The sequence below is a fragment of the Sciurus carolinensis genome, chromosome 1, assembly GCF_902686445.1.
Source record: "Sciurus carolinensis chromosome 1, mSciCar1.2, whole genome shotgun sequence".
Lineage (NCBI taxonomy): Eukaryota > Metazoa > Chordata > Mammalia > Rodentia > Sciuridae > Sciurus > Sciurus carolinensis.
Window position 1 is genome coordinate 94120115 of NC_062213.1, and position 23667 is coordinate 94143781.

Sequence of the window (23667 nt, forward strand, 5' to 3'; positions counted from 1 at the left end):
GGTAGACTGCTGCCTAGCATAAATGAGACCCAATTTAGGATTAATTGACATGTTTCCTATGCATGAAAAAAATTTCTATTTACTTAGGCTTTTCTAAAAATATATCTTTTAATAAAATATTGGTTTTCTTCATACTCATCTTGCCAATCGTTATTGGATTCATTTATAGGTACTGTATAGATATGCTTGCTATTATAATGCTTTATTATTTTTAGATTGTATGTTATAATTGTGTTTGGTTTGTAGAAATAGAATTGAAAATAAATCCCAGCATAGTGTGTGTTTGTGTTTTGCCCCCCTGTACTGAGGATTAAACCCAGGGATATTCTACTACTGAGTTACACCTCCAGTCCTTTTTAATTTTATTTATTTTATTTTTAAAACTTTGAGACAAGAGTCTCACCAGGTTGTTAAGGCTGTCCTGAACTTGTGATGTTCCTGCCTCATCTTCCTGAGTAGCAAAGATTAAAGGTGTGGGCCACAGTGCACAGCTGGGGGTGGTTTCTAAGTGAACTGTTAGCCATCTTCAAATGAACTTCATTTCTTCTTTTCTGCTGAGTAGAAATGGTGATAATGGGTATCTCTGTCTTGTTTCTGATTTTAGAGGTAATGTATATTAAGTCTAACTTTTTTTAATATATATATATATTTTTTTTTTTAGTTGTCAATGGATCTTTTATTTTATTTATTTATATGTGGTGCTGAGTGTTGAACCCAGGGCCTCACACATGCCAGGCAAGCGCTCTATCATTGAGTCACAACTTTTGTTATTGTTGTTTTCTGTTTGGTGCTGCAGAGTGAACCCAGGACCTTATGCATGCTAAGCACAGGCTCAACTACTGAGTTATACTCCCAGTTCAGGTTTCTTCGTTGAAACTGATTTTTGGCTGTAGTCTGTGAAAGATTCTCTTTATCAGATTAAGGAAGATTCCTTCAATTCCTAATTGCAAGGATTTGCATTTTAGAATGAATGAGCTCTGGATTTTATCATTGCACTTTTCTGCAATTACTGAGATGATTATGTTTTTTCCCCTTTAATATGTTATTGAGGTAAATTACATGTGAAGTTTTTCTCACATTAAACCATCCTTGTATTCTTAGGATAAATCTAATTTTGTTATGATGGTTTGTCTTTTTCTTTCTTTTTTGTGGGGGAAGGTGTTACTGGGCATTGAACCCAGGGGTGCTCTACCACTGAACTACACCCCTGACCCTTTTTACTTTTTATTTTGAGACAGGGGCTCATTAAGTTGCCCAGGCTGTTCTCAAATTTGTGATACTTACGCCTCAACCTCCCAAGTTATTGGGATTACAGGCATGTGCCACTATGACTGGCTAGATTATCTTTTTTATATACTGTTAGATTTTATTCGTGGTATTTATATTGTGGTATTTATACTGCTGTATAATAAACCAACCCCAAATTTAGTGGCTTAGCAAACAACCATTTTTGGTTCCAATTTTATAAGTGGGCAATCTGCCTAGGCTCAGCCAACAGTTCTTCTGAGTGTGTGTGTGGGGGGCAGGGTACTGGGGATTGAACCCAGGGGTACTCTGCCACTGAGCTACATCCACAGCACTTTTTTTTTTTCTCCAGACAGGGTCTTGCTAAACTGCCCAAACTGGCCTCAAATTTGTGATCCTCCTGCTTTAGCTTCCTGATCTGCTGGAATTATAGGCATTTGCCACCATGCCTAGCTAGACTTCTTCTTAATAGGAAGAGCTGCAAATAATCTATGATCATTAAAATACTTTTGCTAGTATTTTGTTTGGGATCTTTGTACTTATGTGTACAAGAAAGATCAGCCCATATTTTCCTTTGTTGTATGTCCATGTATAGTTTCAGATTCAAGGTTTTAGAGAGTTGAAGTGTTTCTGTTTTTATTTTTGTTTTCTATTCTTTGGAAGAATTTGTATAACCTGTTAGTGATCTGTTCTGGAAAGTTCTGTCCAAAACAGTTTGGCCTGGTGTTGTTTTGTTTTGCTTATGGAAGATTAACAACTGATTCCATTTCTTTAATAGGACCATTCAGACTTTCTATTTCTTCTTGATTCAGTGTTGGTAAGTTATATATCTATTTCTTTCTTTTGGTAAGAATTTGTCTATTTTGTTTGCATTTTCAAAATCATTAGCAAAAAGTTGTAGGTACTGTTCTCTTACTTTTTAATCATTGCTCAGTCAGTAGTTAGTTAGATCCACTTTTTTTTCTAAATTTTTTTCGACCTTTATTTATTTATTTGTATGTGGTGCTGAGAATCGAACCCAGTGCCTTGCATGTGCCAGGCAAGCACTCTACCACTGAGCCACAACCCCAGTCCTAGATCCACTTTTTTTTTTTTTTTTTTGTGGTGTTGGGGATTGAACCCAGGGCCTTGTGCTTGCAAGGCATAGATCCACTTTTTTATTCTAATTTTATTTATGCCTTCTCTAACACTCTGTGTGTATTTTATTCACCTGTTTCTAAAACACAACTCTGGGTTTTATTGACCCTCTCTGGTTTACTATTTTGTTGATTTCTGATTTTCTTTCTTTCTTTCTTGTATCGGGGATCAAACTCAGGTTGTGGAGCACTCCAGGCAAGTGTTCTACCACTGAGCTACCTCCCCGCCCCTTTTGATATTTTATTTTGAGATAGGTTCTCACTAGGATGCTGAGGCTGACCTTGAACTTTTGATCCTTTTGCCTCAGCTTCCCAAATCACTGGGATTACAGGTGTGCAGCTCTGTACCCAGCACGGTTTTGACTTTATTATATACTTCTGTTTTCTTCGTGTTTGTTCTGTTCCTTTTATAACTTCTTAAGTTAACTCATTACTTTTCAAGCTATTAAAAAAATTTCATATGAAATTTTAAGGCTACAAATTGCCCTTGAAAACCACTTGCTATGTCCCTTGGGTTTTGTTTTATAGTATTTTCATTTTTGTAGCATTTAAAAATTTTTTGTTTTATTTTAATTGTGGTTCTAAGGATTGAACACAGGGTCCAGCACATGCTAGGCAAGCACTCTACCACTGAGCTACACCCCCAGTTCTAGAGATTTTTTTCTGGTTTCATTTGAGGAAATTTTTTTTTTTTTTTGGAAAAAAATTTAAATGTAACATATACATAGAAAAATATAGAAAATTTATACATAATTAGGGAGTAAATAATTAGGGAGCAAACACCTGTATAACCACCCTGGGGAAAAAGTAAAATAAGTTAAATTAAAAATAAAAAAACAGATTCTAGCACTGCAAAAAATAAAAAAATAGGTGGGCACAGTGCCACATCCCTAGCCCTATTTTGTATTTTACTTAGAGACAGGGTCTCCCTGAGTTGCTTATTGCCTGGCTTTTTGCTGAGGCTGGCTTTGAATTTGAGATCATCCTGCCTCAGCCTCCTGAGCTGAGATTACAAGGGATTACAAGTGTGCACCACCTTAAATCCAGACTACCTAAATTTATTTCATTCCCTATCTGGCCTCTATAGGTTGAGTTTGTCATTTCTGGAAATCACTCAGAGTAAATCTTTTCTCTTCAAAAATATTTTGTATTTTGGGCTGGAGTTGTCGCTCAGTGGTGGAGCACTTGCCTGGCATGTGTGAGGCACTGGGTTTGATCCTCAGGACCACATAAAAGTAAATAAATAAAAATAAAGGTATTGGGGGCTGGGGAGATAGCTCTGTCGGTAGAGTGCTTGCCTTGTAAGCACAAGGCCCCGGATTCGATCTCCAGCACCCAAAAAAAAAAAAAAAGAAAGAAAAAAATAAAGGTATTGTTTCCATCTACAACCAAAAAAAATATTTAAAAATTTTTCTATATTTTAAAAGCCTGATACACAATGTATACATGTATTAAGACATCACATTGCATAGTATTAAAATGCAGACTTATGATGGGTCAATTAAAAAAATAAGAAGAGTTTACTGTAGCAGAGTGATGATCTAAATAGCAGGAATAACTTCCCAACTATATCTAGTGGAATATCCCAGATGTGGGTAGTGGAGCCTGGGGGAGGGTCTGAATTTGTAGAAATGCAAAGCTGTGGGAAAGGGAAGAGCATGCTGGGAGATGGGTGAAGCTTGACCTTTGTTATGAGAACTCTTGACTTGATTTTAGGGTCAGGGTTCCTGTCATCCATCTGCTGACTCTTTGGACCACTCAGTCACTGGCATGCTTTCCAAGTCTGCATCCATGAGTGCCATCAATTGCCTCTTGGAGCGCTCAGATCCAGACGGTGAGTAAAAGTGGGGAGTGAGGCAAAGACGGACCCTTCTCCAATCCATCTTATCACTAGTCCTCTATCAGCTGTTTAGCATCCAGATGTCCTGGATGACCTCCAACCACACCCTTGGACCCCCCAGAATGCCATTATTCAAATGAGAGATCTTAATTCAGGACTTTGGCATGTTGAAACTTCTGCCAATAAAAGGGGACAGGACAGAGTGAGGCTCTCCAGCCTCTTCTGTCACCAAAAATGGAGGACAATTATTTGCAATGAACCTTTTCCTCAAGATGGAGTACTGGGAACTCAGTGTTAATCCTTAGTCCTCTCCATTCACCAGAAACAGAACTGAAACATCAGGCCCTTCTCCCGCTTCTTCACATAACCCTGGTTCCTAAGTTCTTCAGCTGTGCTCTGCTCAGAACCCCGCCCTCCCTCCCTGCTCCCCGGTGCCCGCCCTCAGGAATGGCGTCACATGCACCTGCAGCTTGGGAACCTGATCCAGGTGGAGGGGGTGGGAGAGGCAGCCCTGGGCGCCTTTGTCTGGCTTCAGCTAGACACTTCACTTCTCCTTCTTTGTTGGCAGGACGTTCATCCCAGTCCTCTGCCACTGACCTCAGCAAACGGTGAGTTTGGGGGACTGGGATCCCTTCAAAGGCCTAGATGGGGGAGGAGTGATGGGTCAGGACCATGGGTTTTATAGCCCCCAGAGTCTCTGCTTCCTGACACACACTTCCCTTAACATTTCCGATTAAAGATCTCCAAATAACTTTCTCCCTGAGATGCATCAAATTCACCCTCTTCTCAGGTTTACCACAGACCCACGGGATAGGGGAGAAATTAGGGAAAGAAAAGAAGTAACCAGATCACAGGGTGTCAGCTGAATAAGCTGTTTGCCCTTGTCAAAGATAAAAAGGTAGATGGGCAGATGGGCTCTTGGACAGGCAGCAAGAGATGATGACCAAGGACCATGCGTCGGCTTTGGATGGTTCAGATAATCCAATGGGTACTGGCCCTAAGGAGAGCTATGCAAGGGCTGTAGAGTTCTCAGAAGAGGGCAGGGACTGAAGGCATAGTTGAAGAACAGAGACAGAGTCAGAGAGATTGCAATAACTAAATAAGCATGTAAAATCAGCACCTGTTCATTTGGCTGCTATGGCTGAAGTCTGATTAGAGTGGGACAGTCTTCTAAGTGTGGCTGTGTGAGCAAGTCCCGGGCCCTTTAAGATATCGGGCTCTGATTTGTGGTCCTAAAATTCTCCCGCTGACACATCCTCCTGGCTCTGGGCTTGGGATTAGCTCATGGGATGGGGCTGATGAAATCCCAGGAAATTCAGGCCTTATTGGCTTTAGGCCCAGAGGCTCTTTCCAAACAGCACAGGGTCTACACAGGGCTCTTGTTCTGAGGGGGGAAAATGCCCCTCTGGAGGGCCCTCACTCCGCTCCACTTCCTTTGGGAAGCAGCATGAGAGCAGAGATTTGGCCCACCCATCCTGAGCCTGGATTAGGTAGGAAGGGGGAGTCTTCATGTATCTGGGAGGAGCCTCAAGTTTTCCTCATAAATAGAGGGGCCTGGAAAACTGAAGTGTCTACCTCCAGGAAGCTGTAGAAGGTATGTGTGGGGTGCCTTTCCATCCTTCCTCTTTCTTCTTCACTCTTCCTCCTATCTCCATTTCCTATCTGCCAGCCATGGCATCTTCACCCATTCTCTCTCCACCATCTCTCTGGAAGTATCTTTTTCTTGACTCCATCTTCTCACTTCTTCTTTTTCTCTCTGCAGCTGGAACCAGCTGGAAGGGAACTCAGGTACCTGGGCAGGCTCCTCCCTGCGACGGACCTTCAGCTTCCTCTTCCTCATGACTGGCAAGTCAAAGGTAGGAGATAGAAAGGGAAGCAGGGGGCCTGGACTTGCTGCCCTCCCCAGGTCCCCTCCTCCCCAGCCCATGCCACCCCTCCCCAACCTTCCCTATTAGAGATTCAGGGCAACAGCTCAAATTTTAAGAGAACATATGCTCACTCTTCCAGCCTCTGTGTCTGCGTCCCAGTAAATCGCCTTTTCTCTGCTCTAACCCACGCCTCCAGCTTAGCAGTCAGCTGTGGACAGCTGGAAAAAGGGAAAAAAGCTAGGAGCCTCAGGAGCTGAGCCATGGCATTGCATTCCCTTACTTTAGGCCTCACGTAGCTAAGAGGTGGGCAGCAGAAATCTTATTTGTCCATTATTATTGGGCATAATAATGATAATAATTACAGCAAGACTTTTTACTTCTTCATAGAGTATTCGAGTTTGCAAAGGACTTTCACACTCATAATTTTATGGGTGGAAATGGCAGCTGAAGGAGTTGAAATAAGACCATAGGCGGAGTGCAAGCTAGGAAAGTGTACGATTATAAAGGACCTGTACTTGTGTGGTTATGTGTGTCCGATCCCAGGAAGTGAAAGCACATTGCTCTCTTCCTTGTAACCAACCCTCTTCTCTGGTGCCTGCAACTTGAATTCATTTCCACTTTCTTTATTTACTGGCAGAATGAGCCACATTCCTTTTCTTCTCATGGCTTCCTCAGGTATGCATGAGTTTTCCAATCTGGGGCAGCTTCTGAGCATTAAGAGAAACTCCAGAGAAGATATCCTAGTCATCCTGAAGAACCATGGGATTTTCTCACTGTAAGGTTGCTCAGACTCCCCCGCTGGCTCCCCCTGAGGGCCTACTGCTGTTCCTTGGGCCAGCCTCTGAGCCAGATTCCCTTCCTTTGAGTGAGCTGGGAAAGTAGAGATGTAAGCAGGTCACCTGTTTAGTACCTTCTCACCACTGGCATTAGGTAAGGAGTTCAGACTGATGAAGGCTTCAGACAGGGTGCATCTCAGAAAAGCAACTGGAGAATCAAAGTCTGCTGAAGGTCAGGGAGGGGTAGGTAGGGCAGTGAGGAGCAAGAACTCTAGAGACCAAAGCAAATACACATCCCTTGGGTGTCTGAGTCCCACTGCCCAGAGTCTCTCAGTTCGGGGCAGGAAAGTCTAGCGGAGGAATCACTCTCTTTTCTTGCAGAGGGAATGCTAGAGGAAGTCAGTACTGTCGAGGCCCCAGATAGTCTGTGTGCTCACCCTTAGCCTAACAGCCATGTAGGAGGCTGAGTAACCTGATGAAGGGGAATGTGGGCAGAGACTTTGGAGCCCAGACAAGAAACAGGAAAGAACCTGAGTAAGCCAGGATATTGTCCAGTTTGGCCTTCCCTCACCACGGTTTCTGGTCCTGTCTTCCTGTTTCCCTCTCTGCTATGCTGTGGTCCAGCTTCCTTCCACCCTCTTGGGAATGTGTGCTCCTGCTTCACTTAATTGCTCCAACCCAGGATGTGGAACAGGGCAGGTAAACATTAGGGGATGGGGCTGGACAGCAGCTCAGTCAGGCAGTGAGAGAAGGAAGCATTCCATTCCACTTTCCCAGAGGTCATCTCATTTAATTCTTATAAAAACTCTGAATAAGTGATTTTCTTTTTCTTTCAGTACTGGGGCTTGAACCCAGGGCACTTCACCACTGAGCTACATTCCCAGCTCTTTTTATTTTGAGACAGGTCTCACTAAGTTGTCAAGGCCGGCTTTGAACATGGATAAGTATTTTAATCTCCATTTTACAGACAAGCTAACCCAGAGCTAAATTACTTGCCCAAGATCCCATAGCTAGTAAAAGGGGGAGCTTTGACATTGTTGCCTCTGGCCCTCTCAGTAAACACAACATAACAGTCTGTCTCCTCCCTCTTCCATCAGCCTCTGTTGATGATTACGCCTTAATCCCCCTCACCCCCCTGAATATACAAGTCCAGAGTAATGAGAAGAAACAGAGCTCTTCTGGACAATGCAGAGCCTGGGTCCAGACATCTCCAGGGCTTACTCTATTCACCACCGGCCAAGCCTCTGGCAATTCAGTCCTTCTCTAGGGTTCCTCTCCAGGGAAATGGGAGGGATATGTTTTGTCAAGTTAAACGGGCTAAAGAAGGTAGCGGCTACTTTTAGATTCTGGCAGAAATTTTAATTTTTGTACATATAAAAAATAATTTCTGGAAATTTGGAAGGTATCACTGGAGGGGGGAATTGGAATGAAGGAATGGATTTGGGAAAGGTGGGGGTGGGAGGAGAAGGAAAAGTTTTCATTATTCCACAGGCTACAGAAAATGGAAACTGAGTCAAGCAGCTGACTTAGCTCACTCATGCAGGTGTTTTTAAAGGTAGAACAGCTTTCTTTACCTCCCTCCTGCTTCAATTTTTTTTTTTTTTTTTTTTTTTTTTTTTTTTTTAGTACCAGGGATTGAAGATTGAACCCAAGGGCTTTACCACTGAACCACATTCCTGGTCCTTTTTATGTTTAATTTAGAGACAGGGTCTTGTTGAGTTGCTTAGGGCCTCACTAAGTTGCTGAGGCTGGCTTTGAACTTGCAATCCTCCTGCCTCAGCCTCCCAAGACACTGGGATTACACATTGCACCATCACATCCAGCTCATTTTTGTCTTTTAAGAGGATAATGAGCTGGGTAACAAACAGCAAGGGAATAAAAAAATAATAGTAGAATATTTTGAGACAGGGTCTCACTAAAAGGAGACAGAAATGGATCAGGCTAGCCAGACTTCCTTCCTTTTTTTTGTCTTTTCTGTTTTTTGGTATTGGAGATTGAACCCAGGAGCATTCTACTACTGATCTACATCCCAATCTTTTTTTAAATTTTATTTTGAGACAGGGTGTTACTAAGTTGTGCCAGTGACTGGCCCAGTCTCTTCTTTCAATACTATCTACATTGTGTTTATGGACTGAGAGGTCCCTTAAAGGCCCTGGGGTTCAGCTGGGCATGGTGGCTCACCCATGTAGTCCCAGTGAGGCAGGAGGATCACAAGTTCAAGGTCAGCCTCAGCAATACTGTGAGACTCTCAGCAACTTAGTGAGATCCTGTCTTAAAACAAAAAATAAAAAGAACTGGGGATGTAGTTCAGTGGCGAAGCACCCCTGATCAATTCCCACTACCAAAAGAAACAAACAAACAAAAAAGAGTCTGAGGTTCAAATCTTAGGTTTATTGGGTACCCAGGCAGAGTTTGGTCCTTTAAGATTCTATCCTCTGCTTGCAGAACCCTCAGCCCCATGCGTGGGAGAAAAGCTGAGGTCCCAGCCCAATCCTGGTCTCTGGGCCCCCAGTGGGTGGAGCCATGAAGCTAGGATTTTGTCCTTTGGCTGGCTGTTTTTTAAATTTAGTACATTCCTAAGCCTTGGCTGACCACCGAGGGGAGGTAAGTTCTGGGGCCAGGAACCTCAGGACTGCTGGTTTGGGGGAGTTCTTGTGGCCTTCCCATAGGTCTCCCCTGCAGGTGCAATCCTGGAGGAACCAGCCCAGGCCCTGGAAAAGCCCTTTATTCTTTCGGTCATCATCCAGCCTAGACTGGGTATGGTTTATTTCCTCTCCTGTCTCCCCTTACCCCCATTCTGAGAATGTAATCCAGGGGTGCTCTACCACTGAGCTATATTTTAAAATTATGTGATAAGGTCTTGCTAAGTTGTCCAGGATGGCCTTTAACTTACTATCCTACTGCCTCAGCCTCCCAAGTAGCTAGGATTAGAGGCCTGTGCCACCAGGCTTGGCTCCTCTCCTTTTTTCCTGATCTTTGCTATATAAGGATCCTAAACAGGAGAATGGGTGAAGAAGGTGAAGAAGGAGTTGCTAGGCAAGGGGGGAAACCAGAGGAGCAGTAATGGGGGTGGTGCTGGGGGTGAGGAGCCCAACCAGCTCAGCCAGTGGTGAGGCAGTGAAGCCCAAAATAGAGGCAGAGGCTAAAATTGGCACCTACAGGAGTGCTGAGTTGGACTTGAAACCTCCAGTCTGGTCCTGCTGCTGAGTCCAGCAGGGAGTTGCTGGACCTGGGCTGGGCCTATTCTCCCTCCCTCCTCCTCCCACACCTTTTGGGAGCAGAATCAGGCAGGACCTTGCAAACATAGTATGCTCTGTCCTAGAGCTCTTTGTGCTTCTGATTTCTACACAGAAACGGGACACCCTGAGAGGAGGAAATGAACTGTAATGTGAGTGATTACAGTTAGAGAGGAGGAGGAATTTTCCCAGTAGCAGGAAACTCACCAAAGGTGGAGGTTGGCAGTTTGGGGCAGTCATTTTGGTATGGAAGATTTAACCCAGGGGCGCTTTACCACCGAGTTACATCCCAGTTCTTTTTATTTTAAGGGGCTTTCTGAGGGTCTCACAATATTGCAGAGGCTGACCTCGAAATGTCCATCCTCCTGCTTTAGACTCCCAAGTCAGTGGGATTACAGGCGGGACCATGGCTCCTGGCTCCATTTTCCTTCTAATGGAGACACTTAGTCGTGCCCCGTTTCCTGATTGGGGCAGGCTGTTTTCTAGTCTTCTGGTTTCGGTTTAACTTGCAACAGAAAGAACTAAGGTTAGACACATGGAAGGACTTCCTCAGCTTCCTAGCCTTCGAGCAAGGTTGCTAATTCCCACCTACACCCTCCAAAGTAGATGGCAGAGGCGGAGCTAGGAGGAGGATGGGCAGCGTGGTCCGGAAGGGCCCAGAGAGGTGGAGGCTTGTGGGAGAATTCTCTCCTCTCGATTCTTTGACTTTTGGGAACGGATCTTCTCCTTTAAACCTACTAGAGATTCATCTTTTAGTTCTTTTGATTTGCCCTCCCTCTCGCCACCCCTGCCCCCAATCGTAAAAGGGGTCTGTTTATTCTGGCCTGCTTAGATGGGCCCTGAAGGCCAGGAAGGAACTGGACCCGGGTTCCCTGGAGAGCTGGGGGCGGGAGGAATCCTTTAGCCCGAGGGTCTTTAAGAAACTGAAGTTAAGTGGCGGAGAAGGGGGAGGGGAGGAAGACCCGGGGTCCAGCGTGGACTGCGGGGCTGGTCTCCGGCGGGATTTAGGAAAAGCCGAGCTAAGAGGCGGGTCACTGGGGCGAGGGGATGTCCCTAGGCGCCGGAGGGGAAACCAGCAGAAGGGCCCCTCAGGTCGGTCTGGTCACCCCTGTCCTCCAAGCTGCCCCGACACAAACCCGGCGCCCCGTCCCGCGCGCCGGTACCCCGCCCTCGCTCCGCTCCGCCTCCCCCCTTCCTGAGCTCGGGCGGGGGAGGAGACTAGGGTTTGAGGAACTGGCGCTGGGTGCCGGGCGAGGGGAGTCAGACTTCCTGTCCCCGAGACCGACGCGTGCGGGCCGGACCCCTCCCCCGCCCACCCCCACAATAGCTGGACGCCTGGGTCCGCGCCGCGTCCTCCGGCTCCCCCCATCGGATTATGTCTCGGATCGAATCCCTCACGCGGGCGCGGATCGACCGGAGCAAAGAGCTGGCCAGCAAGGTGGGCTCTGCAACCCCTCCTCTCGCGTCGCGGCCCTCGGGTGCCCTGCGACCCCGCGCACCCGCCGCGCACCCCTTGTTTGGGCGTCTGCTTTCTGGGCGCCAAAATCGGGCGGAGCGGTGAATTGGAAAGCGGCGGGACGGGGTGGGTGGGGACTGTGAGTGAGTGGGGAGGGGGTTGGGGGAGCCCGAGACGCGACCCGCGCCTCCAGCTCGGCGGCGCGGATTCTGTGCCGGGATCCCGGGAGAGAGCAGTCTGGGTTTGGTCGCCTGCGATCGGGCGGGACCGGGTGTTTTTTGTCGCTCAGAAGAAAGTTGCTCCGGTAAGGGACCAAGCGGGAAGAGGGAGGCGTGTGTATCGGGGTCCGGATGGTGGAATCTCTCTGGCACCCCCTCTGCGCCGGACTGTCACTGGGTTGCTCTCGGCGGTACCCCCACCCCGGTCGCTGTCTAGGTCGTTCCCCCTTTGTCCCCGCCATCCGGCTGAGGGGGCGGGAGGGGGTGGTTTCCCAGCTTCCTCCCACCACCACCACCACCACCACCACCACCCCTCCAAGACAAAAGTCAGCTCCTCCTCTCCTCGCAAATGGACTTTCCAGCTGTGATTCAGTTCTCCCCTCGGGGTGGGCGGGTGGCTGGGGTCAGAGGGCTTACTCCCCACACCCCCCCATTCCCCACACCCCCACCCCGACCCCAGGCAATCACCTCAGGTGAAGGGAGCAGAGGTCTTTGTGTAACTAGGATTCTTTCCTCCCTACCGAGTACCCCTGTGCCTGGGGGCCCCATCCCTTTCTGCCCCACCAGCTTCCAAGCTCCTTGTTCTCCCAACCTAAAACAACCCCGAAACCCTTAGGATGACAGACCCGGGCACTGTGTTCCTGCCCCTCTCCGCCTTCCTGTGCGTTTATTCTCTTATCTCCTGGTGCCGGGGGCCCATTACCTGTCATCTCTAGTCTGTGTGTATAATTATACATACGCACACTGGCGCGCGCACACACACACACACACACACACACCCATGCCCATCATGACCTCTTGGCCACTGCTTTCAAAGTATCCTTTATCCCTGTCTTTGTATCCATACCCACTCCCAAATACCATGACCTGTCTACACTTCAGACCCCAGAAAATGATCAAACACTTTAGCTAAATAAATGGGAACAGGGAAGAAGGTGGTGTATGCAGACAGCACTTTCCAGGGCCTTGGGGGCTCCCACACTGTCCCATTCTCAGAAAGGCCAGAACCCAGCCCAAAGCTGCTTTAATCTTCATCTCTGGCTTCCCTCCCATGTCTGGTGGGTGGCCAACCTAGCTGATCACCATCTTTAGGCAAGAGAGCCCTCCAGGGGATGGAAACCCCTCACCTCCACCTCTCTCCTGATTCTTAGCCAGGCTGCCTACCTGTCTTGATGCTAAACTGGTAGAAGGTTCATCCTAGGGTAGAAGTGGGGATGGAGACGGGCAGGGAAAGAGGATTTAAGACTTTCCTTAGGGAATTGGTATTAGATTCTGCTAACCGGAAAGCAACCGGGGATTTGAGTAACCCCTAAGACAAACAGAGGGCCCGGGTGAGATGGCTGAAGTGTGGTGGAACAGTGGGGTGGCAGACAGGCTCTTCACAACCCTGCGCCAGGCCAGGCCCCGGCTCCAAAAGTCTGTTTATTATTTCAACCGTTTGAGCTGAGACCCTGGAGTAGAGCCAAGGGGGGGGCGGGAGAGGCTTTTTGAAACCACGGAAATAGGTTCCACCCTAAAAAGGAAAGCCATGGGGGAGCCAGTGGGAGGGGGCAGACCTGGCTGAGGCGGGTGTAGGGAGAGATCCTGGGAGGATAAATACTGGGGTCCTTTCTCCATTAATGAGGCAGCCAGGGGACCAGATACCTGGATCTTTGTGCCCTTTTTTTTGTTGTTGTTTGTTTGTTGTCACCTCCCCCAGTAGGGAACTGAGGATCCAGAAGCCTGGTTCTTCTTTCTGCCTTGGAGCTGGCCATTAGGGGGGTGGGATTTGGGAATCTGGCAGGGGGTGGGGACTGGGGGACTGAGTGGGTGGATCTGAGAGGGCAAGAAGGCCACAAGAGGAGGGCGGGTGTCAGTTTGGGCTGGTCGGAAGGGGAGGGCCACCTCCGGAAAGCTGTGGTTACGGAAGGGGGGAGTTGGTTCTTAGCCAACAAACCCTGGGTCCCCTCTTCCCCCCTCCCCCCAAGCACACCAGCTGTCTCCTTTCTTTTTATACTATGGTGGGAAGTAGAGGGGGGCACACTGGAAAGGAGATTATTTGAGGAAGAGGGTCTCTCCCCTGCTACCTCTGTGGGGGGATGGGTCAGGGCACCCCACCCACTCCCCATCCCTGTCTTACTCCCTGGACCTCCTCCTAGAAGAAGGAATTGAAGTACAACCTGCCTCTTTCTCTTTCCCACCCTCTAAGGATCTTTCCCGCCCCCCAGGCTTCCTTTTTTCTTTTCACTCCATTTCTATTCTTCCAGGCTGTCTTCAGTTCTCTACCCCCGTAATTCTCTCTGCTCTACTTCCTACCTCCTCAAACCCCAAAGCCCACAGATCCCCTTTCTCTCCCTTTAGTCTTGCTCTTCCTTCCCTCCTTTCCCAAGCCCTAACCTTCAGGTCCCTCCGAACAAAAGATCCTTTTCTGCCAAACAGGGACCAGAGATGTAGGGATGGCTCTGAAGGCTGGGGGACCCCTTGGGATCTCTGGGACCCCAGCATTGGTGTGTATGGTGGGCAGGTGGAATGGGGAGTGAGGAGGGGAGAGAGACTCTCTTTGTTCTGAGTACTAGAGAGGTGGCTGGCTTTGTGTGCAGGACCAACAGGGTAGCTAGAGAGGAGAGCTGGGGGCCCTCAGGAGGGAGCCGGGAGGGCTGGTGGCTTTGGAGGAGAGTTGAGGAATTGGGGTCCTCCTGGAGGCAGAGGCTTTTAGGTGCATAGAGAACTCTAGGGGTTATGGAGGTTAGGGAAAGAACTGAGGGGGAGGGGAGAAACAAGGATGGCCAGAAGGGAGCTGAAAGCTGAAGTCAGTCAGCAAGGGACTGCAGTGAGGGTTCATGGTGTGGAGGGTGCCTAAGTTAGGGTCTGCTGTGGGTGGCCAAAGGAGTTCAGGGGCATCTGTCTGTCTAATCTCAATCCCCCTGGCTCTGGAACTGTGACCTTGGAATCAGGGAAGGGACAGATCAGAATGTGTGAATCCCTTGTGTGCATGTTACCTGTGTGTTGGGGTGTGTACCTCTGTGTGTCTGTCCCCCAGTGCTCTAAGTTATTCTTTGAAATAGTGGACACCAGAGTAGGGGGATCATGCTCCCTGGACATGAGGAAGGAGTTCCATTCGTAGCTTCAGCCTCTGGTTTGAAGAATCATGGAGGAGTCGAGTGAGTGAATTGGTCAGGGTTCCTGGAGCTGGTAAGAGAAATGGCTGAGAAATGTTGGCTGGCTGGGCTGTCTGAGTTTGTTTGTGTCTCCTTGGGGGAGGGGGGAAGGCTGCAGGCAGCAGCTGCCCCCCTCCCAACTCAGCCGGCCTGCCCTGTGCCAGGAGGGCAGGGAGTCCTGGCACGGCTATTGTTCACTTGCACAAATGCCCGTCTGTTTGCATCGCAACCCCCCCTTGTCTCTCTCCTGGCCTGACAGGTGTGGCCGGGTGGGGGGGCAGGCTGGGGGGCAGGCTGGGATCCAGGGTGACTCGATCTCAGGGTCTTAGCCTGATTTTATTCCCTGTGGCCCTGAGTGCCCTTCTTTTGCTTCATCAATGTGCTCACCCCCATTATCCGGTCTCATCTTCGTTCATTAAGCAAGCATTTATTAAGTGCTTTTGTGTGTGTTCCCTATTATTTTCTGTGTTGTTTCTGCCCTTGGCACTAGTGTTTTCCATTTGGCAGCCTTTTCTTGGCCTCCTGTCTTCATCTTGTCCCTGGAAGCTCCTAAGGGAGCTTGACCTGGCTGAGAGCATCCTAAGTTCTTTCCTCAGTCCATGGGCAGGAAGCTTCTCTTTCCTCACTTCCCTGCCATCCCCCCTGACTCAGTGACTTTGCACTGTTGCTGTCTGGGGGCTGAACCACAGATGACTGGAATCCCAGCGGACTCCTCTGGGCTCTCTGGTCTGGACAGAGGCCTCCCCACCTTGGGAAAGGGGCTGCTGCTAACTGCAGCTGGAACCAAAGTGGTTGTGAGAGGACGGAAAGACCTGAAGGCTCCAGTAAGGAAAAAAATGGGGTCCCCAGAGCAGGGTGCTGCTGAGACCCCGTCCGTATCTTGATGTCCTCCTCTTCCCTGTCCTTCCTTTCCTTTTCTTTCCCTCCCTTCTTCCTTCTGAAACATGTGTTGAGTGCCTATTGTATATAGTCTCTCTCTCACTCTCTCTCTCTCTCTTTCTTTTGGTACGGGGGATTGAAACCTGGAGTACTTAACCACTGAGCCACATCTCTAGTCCTTTTTTATATTTTATTTAGAGACAGGGTCTCACTGAGTTGCTTAGGCCTTTGCTAAGTTGCTTAGGCTGGTCTTGATCCTCCTGCCTTAGCCTCCCAAACTACTGGGATTACAGGTGTGTGACTTGGGAGGGGCTTACAATGCCTGATGTTGTATCCAGTCTTTTTGCTAGGTGTGCTCACACTCTTCCCTTAATCCTTGATGTCGGGGTGGCATAGAGAAAGGCAGTATAGGCAAAAATTTTTTTTTTTAATATTTTGTTTATTTAGTTTTTTTTATGTGATGCTGGGGATTGAACCCAGTGTCTCACACATGCTAGGTAAGTTTTACCACTGAGTCACAACCCCAGGCCCAAAAAGACTTTTCATGAAGTTTGTGAGAAAGAGACAGAAATGACCTTTGGATGCTGGACAGTAGAGGGCTGGACCAGGCAGGAAGGGCCTCTGAGTCTGGAGGGCAGTATTGTGGATTTGTAGAGTGAGGGACCTTTTCTCGGTGGACAGGATGGAGTATGGAGATGAAGGGCTGTCTTGCCTGGGGAGTGGGTAAATGAGAACCAATGTGATTTTCTTAAAAAAAAAAATCCTGGAAGAGCCTTGCATGGTGGCACACACCTGTAATCCCAGCAACTCCTGAGGCTGAGGCAGGAGGATCGCAAGTTAAAGACCAGCCTCAGCAACTTAGCAAGGGCCTAAGCAACTTAGTGAGACCCTGTCTTAAAATTAAAAAGGGGTGGGGACCTAACTCATTGGTAAAGTGCCCCTGGGTTCCAAAAAATAAAAAGGACTGGGGATATGGCTCAGTGAGGTGAAATCCCCTGTAGGAAACAAACAAACAGACAAAAAACCTGAAGAGAATAGGACAAAGAACAAACCAACCCACTCACTCCACCTTTGGAGCAGATGCCCTTGGTGAGCAGACTCTGTGTCCTTCCATCCTCAGCAGCTGGAGCCCTGGGGCGGGCACAGGCCACCTCTGGGACAATAGTGCTAGGCAGTGCCAGGGCCGCTTGCTACTAGGATGTGCTGCTGCTGTGGCTGCTGCCCGCTGCTGGCCCACCTAGAGAGGGGGTCACTCCAAGAAAGGGTGAGTGTTGGAAGGTAGAGCAGGCAGGGCCCAGGGTACCTAGACTGTCAATGGGGCATCAATGCCAGAGAGGGGAGGGCCACTAGAGACTGACTCTCTGGCTGCCCCAGTCCTCTCTCCCTTTGCCACGCCCATGCTCATCAGAGCTGGCCAAGCAGGTGAGTACCAAGTGTGATGGAGAGGGAGAAGGCTGGAGCGGGGAGGAAGAGGCTGTACAGAAATTGGGAAAGGGGGACTCCTAGCAGTATTGGGGCAGATCTGCAACACTGTGCCTTTTGGCATCACCCTGTTCTTTTGAATGCTGTCTTCATGTTTGATTGCTTGCTTGCTTTGAATTCAAATTTCATAAGTGCTTATACTTTGGGAGGGCAGGAGATGGGGAAAGAAGGGACAGTACATGGCAGTGAGAAGGGAGATTTGGACTTGGTCTTTGAGGGTCCTAAAAGGTTATTATTCAGAGGCAAATGTGGTCTTTTGAGAACATTTAATCAATTAAAGAATTATACCTTGGAGCAAGACAGATGATTAGATGATTAGTTCTGGTGATTGAGGTAGCTAGGTACCAATATAGAAAAAGGGAGGCTACAATGTCAGATCCTAGAGTTGGAGGCCTAGGGGAGGAGGAGTGGCTTACAGGACAGAGGAGGAGGGGAGGGACCAGATGGCCCCCATGTGGCCATGTGGCCATGTGGCCATGGCCATGTGGCCATGACAAAACCAGGAGCTAGGAAGAGAAGGCACATAAGAAGTCCAGGAAAGGCAGGCCTGTAATCCCAGCGGCCAGTGACTGGGGAGGTCAAGGCTGGAGGATCAGCCTCGAGTAACTCAGCAAGGCCCTAAGCAACTCAGCGAGATCCTGTCTCTGAATAAAATATTAAAAAGTGCTGGGGATGTGGCTCAGTGGTTAAGGACCCCTGGGTTCAATCCCCAGTACCAAAAAAAAAAGGTACTGCCTCTGGACCTCTGGACTCTGCTTCTCCCTGGCTGAGGAGAGGCTGGGAGGAGAATCTGGAACCACCAGAATATCCTGGGACTCCAGGTCGCTGTGGCTAAGTGCCCTCTGGCCCCTGTACTGTTGACTCAGCCCCCTGTGCAGCACTTCCCTTTTCTACCCTCTTCTGCCCTGAACACTGGTCTGTGTCTTTCCCCTCCCCCCACTGACTGCCAGTGTGTCTGGAACTAGTCAGGACCAGCCTCCTCAGGCCTAGGTTGAAGGCTACCCACCAAGGTGTTAGTCTCTGTCCCAAAGTCTCTGTCCCAAGGTCCCAACCGTTGTCCCCAACGTTGGGGCTCAGATCCTGGACAATCTGAATCCTGCTTTTAATTTTTTTTTTTTTTTTTTTTTTTGTACTGGAGATTGAACCCAGGGGCACTTAACCACTGAACCACATCTACAGCCCTTTTAATTTTTTTATTTTGAGACAGGGCCTCACTCAGTTGCTGAGGCTGGCCTTGAACTTGTGGTCCTCCTGCCTGAGCCACCTAAGTCACTGGGATTACAGGCACATACCACCATGCCTGACTCTGATGTTTGATTTCTGAGAGGCAAAAGGAACCTTGAAGGGAGTGGTTAGCTTCCCTTCCTGCTTTGTCCAAGAGGGGAGGACAAAGATCCAGAGACCTGAGGTGATAACGGAAGAAGATCCTGGATTCAGTGGCGCGGTCTCCCAATCTTATCACCTTCACAGGATTTTGAGGAAGGACAGAAAAGAAGTCAGAGAGAATGATTTGACTCACAGAGGCCAATGGGAAGCTGGAGAAGAGAAAACCAAAATGGGAAATTCCCGCCTCAGAGGTTGGAGGAGGGATACATGGTGTCCCCCATCTCTGCAGAGACCAGGGTTAGAAGGATGGAGGGTAAATGTCAGAAGGACTTCTAGAATGAGGGAGACCAGTTGGTTGAGGAGCAATTGAGGGCTCTTATAGGTTTCGTCTCTGGAGCATAATTTGAGAAGGATAAAAGTTAAGACTGCAGAGGGGATTTTCTGCCAGGACAACCACACTGGCTGACTGGGTTTCTGTCTTTAAAGGTCCCAGAGAGGAGGAGTGACCTGAGACCAAATCCAGGTTCCCCCTGCCTAGAGGTTAGTGGGGGGCATGCTACTTCCCAGAGAGGAAACAGCATGTGACTTTGAGTGTGGGTAGAAAAGTTAAAGGTTTGGCATCCTGACCCCTGAGTTGGGGTTGGCCCTGGAGACATTCTGTCCTTTCAGCCAGTCTAATAAGGGGATCTTCTGCCCTCCCATCCCTGATACCCCCCCCACCCCACTGCCACAGAGACAGCAGCTCCAACACCGGTTGTCATGGTTATGAGAGGAGCTCACTCCCATAGATTGGAAAGCGCTGGTGAGCTGGCACCCTCTGCTTCGCCTGCTTTCCCCTCCTCTCTGCGCATCTTCCCCCCCAGCACAGAGAAGAGAGTACAGCAGCTCGGGGGCGAGCAGAGCTAGGGCTGGGAGGTGGAGTGAGGACGCAGAGCTCTAGAGCCAGGGAGATGAGTGGCAACAGGAGGCAACCCAGCCGTAGGGGCCAGGTAGGTCAAGGACCCCAGAAACACTTTTGGGACTGGCCATTCCAGGGCCTGCTTACTCCTGGACAGCTACCTCTGACACCCTATGGCAGGTTCTGCTGTAGGGACTGTTGTCTTTCCAGCCTTCCCCGGCTGGCATTTCTCAAGTCTGCCCTCAGCCTGTCTCTCTGGACTCAAGGCACGCTGGCATTGTCTAACTTCACTTCCTGTGTTTCTTGCTCCTTCTGCAGACCCGGGAAAAGGAGAAGATGAAGGAAGCCAAGGATGCCCGCTATACGAATGGGCACCTCTTCACCACCATCTCAGTTTCGGGCATGACCATGTGCTATGCCTGTAACAAGAGTATCACAGCCAAGGAAGCCCTCGTCTGCCCAAGTAAGTTATTTGGCCCCTTTCTCTCAGATTGGATGCCCACTGATCCTGTCTTTCCATCTGTCCTTTCTGCCCTGGATCCATACGGGGGACTCTCCTTTCTGAAACCCCAGCTGGGCCCAAGTGCCAGGCCAGATGCTTGCTCCCTTTTTCACACTGAGGGTGGTGGCTGTTGGAATGTGGCATGAGCAGGTCTATTGGAGGATGTGGGTGAGGGGAGGCTGGGAGGACTCTCCTTGCAGCTGTCACCCACTGGGTATCCCTCTTGCTCCCTGAACAGCTGTTGAGGGTTAGGGGAACTGATTGGAGAAGAAGCAAGAATGTGTGTGCAAGAGGGGGATGAGAGAGGAGCTGGGGAGAAAGCTACCAACCTTGCAGTTGGTTCCGCCCATCTTCCTGGGCAGAACTGGACATTCAGGGTCCTTTTGCCCCTTCTTGACTTATGGGTAGAGTCTGTGAAAACCCTATTTCAAGGAGAAGATGGGATTAGGTCCCTCCATCTCCAGTTTCCAATTTGATTAGACAGCACAGGAAGACAGCAGAGATGTGTGGTTGAGGGGAAGGGGCTAGAACACCCTATCCTCACCCTGGTCTGAGGCAACCCTAAATTTGGAGCACAGACAAGGATTCCTTCTTTCCCTGTGACTCCTATGCAGACAGTTTCGCTTTGCCCCTCCCCCAGTTCCTCCGAATTTATAGTTGAGATGCCTCTGATTGGTACTGACCAGCAGAGGAGAAGCTCTGCCCCTCCAAATCCCTATGGAACTGGGGGGAAGAAACCCCCAGAAAGAACTAGTGAGGCCTCCCCTCTCTGCTTCCTTACTGCTTGATTTAGAGTTAGGAGGGCGAGGAGGGAACCCCAATCTAGATCCCTCTAGAGACCTGACAAAATATCCAATCCGGAAGCTTGTTGCCAGGGGAACTGGGGAGGCGGGCAGCACTATTTTGAGAGCAGGTGGAAAGCGGAGGTTCGAACCAGAGACACTAGGTGTTGGGGGTAGGAACAGGGAGCTCCAGTGGGGGTGAGCACTGCTGCAGCCCCCACTTCTGTCTGCCCCCTCCGCCCCACCCTGTTTGCCTTGTATTTGTGGAAGTTAACATGGTGCTGGGTATTGTCTGAAGGAGTTAGCAGAATTTCCGGTGTTGGCTGTGGGGAGAGGAAGCTGGAGAGGGCTAAGGACTGAGGGCATTTGGGGAAGGGGATGGCAGTGGTCCTGTGCTTAAGCTTGGCTGTGCCTCCTCTCTTCTCTTCTACCCTTGGAAAGGTGGGGTGGGGGTGGGGAGCAGCAGATGGAGTGTGGGAGCTGTGGGTTTGCCTTACATGGGGAATAGGACTCCCCAGGCCTGGAAGGGAGAAGGCAGGCTGACTGGAAGCCATATAGAAGGCTGGCAGCCTTGGCAGGGAAGGGCATGGACTTGTCCCTATCCCCCCACTGGATCCATCCACCTTGGAACTGCTTAGACCCAGCCAGAGTCTGTGGCATCCCTGTGGGGCAATGGGAGGAGTCTGGTCTTTGAATTCAGACTTGCTTTACCACTAGCAGGTGATTTAGTCTCTCCAGAACAGGATCCTTATCTGTAAAATGAGGATAGTTGAGTCAGCCTCCAAGGACTGATGGGATAAAGTAAATGTGGGGCATTTGCTCAGGGAATGTTAATGTCCCCCTCTGCCCTAACCCCCATCCCAGCTGCCTCAGTGCCATTTTCTGTTCTGTGGGAGTCCTTTCTCCCATCTGCCATTCTCAACCTCTTTTGTGCTTGAGCTCATCTCTGGCAGCAGTAACCCCTTCTTCCTTCTAGTCCTCATCATGGCCATCCTTGGTTCAGGGTTGTCCATCTCTCCTGATTGCTTAATTTCATTTCACACCCAAACCCCCCTCTCCATTTCCTGCTTAAAGGAAAAGGGCGGTGGGAGGAGAGGGAATGGGGTATGGTAATGGATGAGAAATCTGGGAAGGGGGAGTGTCTGAGGACTGTGTGGCTAGGGGGACATGGGTGTCTGCATGTGGGTATGTCCCCTCCTGTACCACCCGGCCCTCCCTTCACCCTCTCTACCCCACCCTCCCAGCCTGCAATGTGACTATCCACAACCGCTGTAAAGACACCCTCGCCAACTGTACCAAGGTCAAGCAGAAGGTGAGACTGCAGGGAGGGCAGAGGGCTGGGGGAGAGGGTAGGAAGTGTGTGGTACCCTCATGCCTTTTCCATTCATTCCCTACTGTTTTCCTCAACCTCCTTCCACATCACAGGGCAACCCAGAACCTTGACCCCAGGCCTTGGGTCCCCTAAGTGGGCCGGGTCTATTGCTCTAGACATAGCCCCATAGAATTGGAGTTATGTCAGCCACCTCAATGCCCTTAACCACGGTGCCAGCTTTCTCCTGAGGGGGCCAGCTGCCCAGCTCCTGTCCCATGCCTGGGGGGTGATCCTTGGGTGACAGCTGTTCTTGGTGTCTCTCTCTTGCTCTGTCTCACAGCAACAGAAAGCCGCTCTGCTTAAGAACAACACTGCCTTGCAGTCTGTTTCTCTTCGCAGTAAGAGTGAGTAGTGGGGAATGGGGGAGCCCCCTTAAGAGCCTGGACCCAAGGCAGCTCAGTCCACAGGCTCTGCTGCCCCCATGAGGTCATTCCCAGGCACAACACCTTCCTCTCCTTCAGTGAAAGCAGCTAGTGGGGGCATAAGGGATGATGGTAGATTCTTGGGCTTACGGGCAGAACAGGAGAGACCCAATGTGGTGAGGGATGGGATGGTTGGTCACCCAAACTTGGCCACATCCTATGCTGTTACTGTCAGTTGTGCACACTGCATTTGGGGGAGTGTTGGCAGTGGTTGTCAAGTGTCAGTTTTGACAACTTTGATGTAATAGAAAGAACACAATGCTTAGGCAGGAAGAGCAGAGCCTGCATCCCTACTCACCATCCCCTGGGTCACCCTGGACAGGTCTTTTTGCCTTTCTGAGCTTCAGTTTGCTCTTAGACTATTTTGGGGACGAAATACATTAAGAAAATGTGGAGGACTGCACAAATGGACCTTGGAATTGTTGTCATTGTGACCATCTCTTGTCTACAAAAGAGGGCGGGAGAGGACACTTCCCTTCCAGTGAGGAGGAGCCTGGGAGCTCCAAATCCTTGGAAGGTACCAGCATTTGATATTTGCCTGCTCACCATTTCTCTCCAACAGCAACCACCCGGGAGCGGCCTTCCTCTGCCATCTACCCCTCAGACAGCTTCCGGCAGTCCCTCCTTGGCTCCCGCCGTGGCCGCTCGTCCTTGTCTTTAGCCAAGAGTGTCTCCACTACGAACATTGCTGGGTGAGCCTCTATTTTGCGAAAGGGGAGCCAGGCATCAGAGAATATGGAGCCCTAGGGAGCCGAGATGGTCTTCTCTGTCCCTGAGTTCAGAATTGTAGACAGAGAACCAGGTATGGTGGTGTCACATGCCTGTGATCCCAGCAACTTGGGAGACTGAAACAGGAAGATTGAAAGTTCCGGAAGATCCTGGGCAGCTTAGCAAGACCCTGCATCAAAATAAAAAACAAGAAGTGTTAGGGATGTAGTTCAGTAGTAGAGCACCACTGGGTTCAGTCCCCAGTACTACCAAAAAAATAATTATAGAGGAGTAAGGAAAAGCCAGAGCGACTACCTCTCAGATCCCAGCCTTGGTTTCCCCCCCTGGGGAGGGATCTTTTGCCTGAGTGGGGGTGATGCAAAC

The 23667-nt window shown here is 49.5% G+C and overlaps 1 protein-coding gene and 1 long non-coding RNA gene across 13 annotated transcripts in view; one reads left to right on the forward strand and one right to left on the reverse strand.

Moving 5' to 3' along the window:
- Arhgef2 (Rho/Rac guanine nucleotide exchange factor 2) overlaps positions 1-23667 on the forward strand; it is a 53933-nt gene that overhangs the window by 15759 nt on the left and 14507 nt on the right. For 3 of the 12 annotated variants that reach the window (XM_047535271.1, XM_047535212.1, XM_047535250.1), the window contains exons 4-12: positions 2024-2062; positions 4098-4215; positions 4790-4829; positions 5984-6077; positions 19086-19139; positions 19816-19960; positions 22026-22093; positions 22434-22497; positions 23138-23267. In XM_047535271.1, the coding sequence (XP_047391227.1) occupies positions 2024-2062; positions 4098-4215; positions 4790-4829; positions 5984-6077; positions 19086-19139; positions 19816-19960; positions 22026-22093; positions 22434-22497; positions 23138-23267 (752 nt within the window). Of the gene's footprint in view, positions 1-2023; positions 2063-4097; positions 4216-4789; positions 4830-5663; positions 5816-5983; positions 6078-11324; positions 11540-11728; positions 11862-17136; positions 17214-19085; positions 19140-19815; positions 19961-22025; positions 22094-22433; positions 22498-23137; positions 23268-23667 lie in introns of those variants that run through there. The other 9 variants (XM_047535308.1, XM_047535435.1, XM_047535356.1 and 6 more) reach the window with 8 other exon arrangements.
- On the reverse strand, positions 16234-23467 carry LOC124972038 (uncharacterized). The gene is made up of 3 exons (XR_007106426.1): positions 23122-23467; positions 20329-20421; positions 16234-16503 (listed from the first exon to the last, which is right to left on the reverse strand). It is a non-coding gene; the product is annotated as an uncharacterized LOC124972038 (long non-coding RNA).